Source organism: Sinocyclocheilus rhinocerous, unplaced genomic scaffold (genome assembly GCF_001515625.1).
Source record: "Sinocyclocheilus rhinocerous isolate Xijiao unplaced genomic scaffold, SAMN03320098_v1.1 scaffold6486, whole genome shotgun sequence".
Taxonomy (NCBI): Eukaryota; Metazoa; Chordata; class Actinopteri; order Cypriniformes; family Cyprinidae; genus Sinocyclocheilus; species Sinocyclocheilus rhinocerous.
Window position 1 is genome coordinate 42,689 of NW_015626111.1, and position 5,827 is coordinate 48,515.

Genomic DNA, 5,827 nt, shown 5'->3' on the forward strand with positions numbered 1-5,827 from the left:
TGAAACCCTGCTGCCAGTATATTACCGTTAATTTACAAAAAAGCCGTAATTCAGAATACGGTCATAAAACTGTAAAATTACGGTACACTGCTGGAAAACCTGCTGCCAGTATATTACCGTTAATTTACAAGGAAATTTTTTACAGTGTACGATTTAAAAATAATAATCCCTCCAAAACAGAGAAAACATCTTTCACAAACATCTACATGTCTGTCTCCTTTAAAGTGTTTATATTGTATATAATGAGTTGTATTTGTAGGGGTTGTTATAACACAATTCTTTAACACCAATTCTTTAACACCAACCCCCATCATCCACCCCACCCCAACGGACCTCACTAATTTTCAAAGTCTGGGTACGGCCATGGTAATATGTAGGTTAAATGTAATAAAGAAATGATCAGAGAGGTTTTACCAAATGTTGTGATACAATTGCATGTGTAAATTAAGTCAAGCTGGTTGCCTGATTTGTTAGTGCTTGTGGTGGTAAGCCATTTGAGATCGAATGAAGCTATGAGTGGAAGTGGAAGTCTGCAGTGTAAGGCTTCTCCAGATGGATTTCGAAGTCACCAAAGACTAGTGGACTGCCATCCACACAGAATGAGGACAGCAGCCCATACAGCTCCTCTATAAAGGTGCCCAGTTGACCAGGAAGGCGATAAATCATTACAATATGGAGTTTCAACAGGAGCTGTTACCATAATAGCATGAAACTCAAAAGAATCTTTATTGCATAGGGAAGAGTGGGCTGAAAATTTCCAATAATTAGAGCTTCTCCAGATGGATTAAGTCACCAAAAACGACAAGTGGACTGCCATCCACACAGAATGAGGACAGCAGCCCATACAGCTCCTCTATAAAGGTGCCCAGTTGACCAGGAAGACGATAAATCATTACAATATGGAGTTTAACAGGAGCTGTTACCATAATAACATGAAACTCAAAAGAATTTCTATTGCATAGGGAAGAGTGGGTTGAGTATTTCCAATTATTAGAAATTAGAAGACCAGTACCCTTCCAACCTGACGGGGGTGAGAGAGAAAAGGAAGTTGTTAGAGAGAACAGCAGGGGTTGCAGAGTCTTCTGGACGAATCCAGGTCTCAGTCAAGCCCAAGATACTAAGAGTAGACTGTGAAGCAATGGCCAGAATGAAGTTTGTTTGACTGCTGACTGACAGTTCCAGAGACCCACAGAAAATGACAGAGGTGCAGCAGAAAAGGTGCAGATAGGGCGCAGCTTAGCAAGATTGCGTTGCCGTCTGCGTGTGATGTTAGAGCATTGTTGAGAGTGAACAACAATGTATTGGAAACATACTACCGCCTACCTAACTTTGCCTGAGAAGTAAGGAAAAATACACTTGAGATGATATTTTTTTTAATATGTCTGAAATATATGATTGTATTCTTGAAAACAATCTTTTATTGTACTATTGAATAAAATATTAGTTAAGCTGGTGTGTGGTGGGTTTTTTTTTAATATGTCTGAAATATATGATTGTATTCTTGAAAACAATCTTTTATTGTACTATTGAATAAAATATTAGTTAATTATCAAAGAAAGAAAAAAATAATAGCCATAATATGGACTATTGTAAATTTTGTGTAAAAATTTTCTTTTTTTTTTCCTTCTCACATTGTTGATTTCACCATTAACTCTTTACCTGAACAGTTTATGTTGCTGTATATGTCATTGTAATCCTTGACCATCGAAACATAGGAGCAGACATCACCTTTTCTGTGTTATCATGTTTGGTTCAGGAGATATGACACAAAATACATAATTTGGTTATGGAGGAAAGTAAAATGGTCGCCATGGCAGCCACGAGATGTTTTTGCGATGGCTGACCATCAAAACATAGGAGCAGACATCACCTTTTCTGTGTTATCATGTTTGGTTCAGGAGATATGACACAAAATACATAATTTGGTTATGGAGGAAAGTAAAATGGTCGCCATGGCAGCCACGAGATGTTTTTGCGATGGCTCCATTTCTGAAAATGTTCAGAGCCCTAACCTGCACAATTGTACCAAGTTTCATGCTTTTATGAAAAAGTGAACATATCACCTCAAATTTTGCACATATCACCTGGACTACTGCTGTCAATCAAACCTTTCATTAAATATTTGATATTATGTAAAAGCCTACTTTTTCGAACTTGTCCTAGATGGTTTGTCTGATTTTCACCAAAATTGATGCAGACTTCAGACTGTCCTGGCAAAAAGTTATCAAAATCTTTTGATAGACCCAAACATTGTATAATGCACAAATTAATTTGACAAAGAGCTTGCCAAAGTGGACATGAGGCTATATCTCTTCAACGCTTATTGTCTTCAGACCAAGCTTGGAGTTTGACCTGACCATGACCTGAGGTTACCTGCACAGTACCGAAGATATGAAAAATGGCTCTTTTTGTTTATAATTTCCAAACGGAGACTGTTCTTTAGATTTGGAGTAGCATGCTGAATGATATCCAATTTTCTCATGTTGCCATTAAGCTTCCTGTCCGCCATTTTGATTTTCTTTAAAACCCTACTTTTTCAAATTCCTCTTAGACCGTTTGACCCATTGTCACTAAATTCAACTCGGATCATCTTCATGCTGTTCTGGCGAAAAAAGTTATCAAAAGCTTTTTGATATCTCAAACAGTTTTCATTTAACTAAGCGTCCCTTTTGTTGGCATGGTGCCAAAATGGATCTAAGGCTGTTTATCTGCAACACTTTGGTATATTGGCACCAAACTTTGTGTGTGTCATTGTCACCCCTAGTTGACCGCATTACATTAATTTTGGAGCAGGTCCACCTATTGGTCAAAAGTGACAAATCATTAAATAATATTACAAGTGATTGTATTTATAATTCTTCGGTCATATTGAGTAAAATCATCTTAAAATATCTATAATTACTCAAAGGTCTTAAAGCGCTAGAACCCTGGGAATTGCTGCTTGCAGCTATATTTTATTATTATAATACAGTAATTTTGGAGCAGGTCCACCTATTGGTCAAAAGTGACAAATCATTAAATAATATTACAAGTGATTGTATTTATAATTCTTCGGTCATATTGAGTAAAATCATCTTAAAATATCTATAACTACAAAGCGCTAGAACCCTGGGAATTGCTGCTTGCAGCTATATTTTATTATTATAATTTTTTTAAACTTCTAGCATACACAAAGAATTTTCTTATTTGTACAGTATTGTTTATGGTGAGATGGGAACATATGAATTTGTTTTAAAGAATGTATGCTTTTGATTGATTTGATTGTATTTGTATGTCTCTAAATGAAAAAGAATATATATTGAATTTGTGTTAAATAATGCATGCTTTTGATTGATTTGATTGTATATCTCTAAATGAAAAAGAAATATATATATATATATAACAGTCAAACCAAAATTTATTCAGACACCAGATATAATTTTGGATATTTTTTTACTAGTTGGTGCAGGACACCTTAGTTCATTTATGTAAGTGAGGATAGTAAAATAAAGCAAACTCTGACATACCCAAAAATTCTTCATACAGTGGACTACCAGTAAAACTGATAAAAAATTTGCGACCAAAAATTATTCAGACACTTTGACCTGACCATGTTTTGCTTAATTGTTATCTGCCATTATCAAGACGAATTTGTTCTGACACAGTTTAACTGAGTTATTTTCATATTTTATTAACATTTTCTAAATTATAGTGAAAAAAACTGCGATAATGTGTGAAATGTTGAAGGTGTCTTAATAAATTTTGGTTTGACAGTATATATGTATAATACAAAAAATGTATAATATAATATATATATATATATATATATATATATATTTTTTTTGTGCTCTTGATGCGTTTTTACTAAATAATTTAGGGCTATTTTTGCCCTAATCAGAATCTATGTTTGAGCTTTTACTGCTGATGCAAAGTGTTGTTAAAATAGTTTCAGAACTTCTTTGTAGCATCTAATATTAGAAGCCCCAGCAGCACACAAAATAACACTGGCCAGCATTTTATGCTGTATTCAGTTTATTGCAAGCAGTCAATGCTTCAGAGAAAGACATATAAGAGATCAAAGAACACTCCCAACAGATAAGTGCTACAATTACTCAGGCTCACTTTAAAGACGGAGACTGTTGTATAATGAGTGTGAATTCAGGAAAGGGAATGGGTATATTATTGGCAGCATATTGATTGTGGCGGAGGCCTCCGGTTTGGACCTGTTGGTTGCCTGTGTTTAGCATGCCGTTCTGGATTTCCAGAAGTAGTTCTTGCAGCCTGGTTTTCGCTCTTTGTCTCCACTGTCTCTCCTCATTAGGTCCAGTTCGTTCTGTAGAATCCCCAGAGATGGGCTGTCAGACTGGATGGCTGCTGGGTCTGAGTTACTGAGCAACCACTGAAGCTCTGGAAGGGAGTATTTCTCTGGCATCTGTTAATTCAGTTTAATCAGTCTTTCAGATTAGAAAGAAAAGTTAAGACTTTATATATGCTATAATATATGCTCCAAAGGTGGTGTATTACTGCTCTTCAAGTGCAATGAGGTTTAGAGTGTTACTTTAAAATCTTACCTCTTCATCAGCAGCACTGCCATGAGATGCTTGTAGCGCAGAGTTCAAAACCATATGAGATCGACCGCATGATATGATGCTTGCTGCCATGGCCAAACAGAACAGGGAGACAGTGAGGTGAAGTTGGGATGAGGCCATCACTGATGTCTTGAAGGATGTGGCTTGTTCAACCTTGGTTCAAGCCTCTTATCTGCACTGTGCTCCCTAAGTGTGTCTTCTTGCTTATCCAGACTGTTTTATACTGGTACCTTCTCTTACACAGAGTAAAAATTAGTTACGCGCTGAGAAGTTTTACAAATTAAAAATTAACAAGTTCAACAGGTTACAGCTGGCACCTGCTGGTCAGACGTAATTTCAAATACAGTTACATCTTATTTTCCATCTTCAGCAAAGTAATTGGTGTTTTCCTGCTCTCTACACAACACAGAGTGCATCCACATGAAGCAGCACCCCCAATAAACCACTAATTAGCCCCCATTAAATTGTTCTGTTGCTAGAGTAACTTTGCTACCAATGTTTCTGGGTCATAAATTCTTGATGGTCATCACTGGCAAATGGATGTTACCAGGAAAGACTTACACTTTTCCTTGAACAGTATATATATATATATATATATATATATATATATATATATGAAAACCTCAGATGCAATCTGAAGTCCATCTGACCTTTTTCTTTTAAATGTTTAGGTTCAATTTTCACTTTAATGATAATTAAAAGATTATTAGTCAGTTATTGAAATGCCTTTAAAAAATTTCACTTTAGTCAATTAAGAACGAAAACATCAAAGTACAGAACAAAGCCAATTGAGGAAGTCCAGTAAGTAAGGCTGTCAAGGCTAATTTCTTCACTTAAACATCGGATGAAGTGATTAGTTTCTCTTTAATACAGATGATGCCAATGTATTTTTCGATAAATCCGCTATGTTAGCAATAATAACGTTACCTGCTTGAGGGAAATGGTTGCCAGGTTTTCATAACAAAACCCGCCCAAGATTTTGAATCCGTACCCACAAATTCATAATCCGTTCCCTCGGGTTTGTAAACTCATGGATTTGTTGCCCCGCCCCCACCGGCAGATTCAACCACGGTGCGGGATGCACAGTATTGTGTTTATTAAACATTATTTTTCATAGTAGCCTATGAGACCATGATCCGCACTTACAAAATAGTCTTCTTTTTAGTGTTTATTTTATATTAATCACCAATAGGATAACACACATCCGCCTGTGATTATAGCCTAAAATAAACGCTAAAAAGAAGAATAGAAAATTTCCT

General features: G+C 35.9%; 1 protein-coding gene across 2 annotated transcripts; it reads right to left on the reverse strand.

The window, feature by feature from the left end:
• Window positions 1-4,003: 4,003 nt before the first annotated feature.
• On the reverse strand, window positions 4,004-4,961 carry sst2 (somatostatin 2). 2 transcript variants are annotated; one of them, XM_016515655.1, is made up of 3 exons: window positions 4,886-4,961; window positions 4,551-4,798; window positions 4,004-4,411 (listed from the first exon to the last, which is right to left on the reverse strand). In XM_016515655.1, the coding sequence occupies exons 2-3, from the start codon at window positions 4,686-4,688 to the stop codon at window positions 4,220-4,222; spliced, it is 330 nt and encodes a 109-aa protein (XP_016371141.1). In that variant the 5' UTR covers window positions 4,689-4,798; window positions 4,886-4,961; the 3' UTR covers window positions 4,004-4,219. The 2 variants fall into 2 exon arrangements, with proteins under 2 accessions (XP_016371141.1, XP_016371147.1); XM_016515661.1 differs by having other exon boundaries at window positions 4,551-4,803; window positions 4,886-4,916.
• Between the last annotated feature and the right edge of the window lie 866 nt (window positions 4,962-5,827).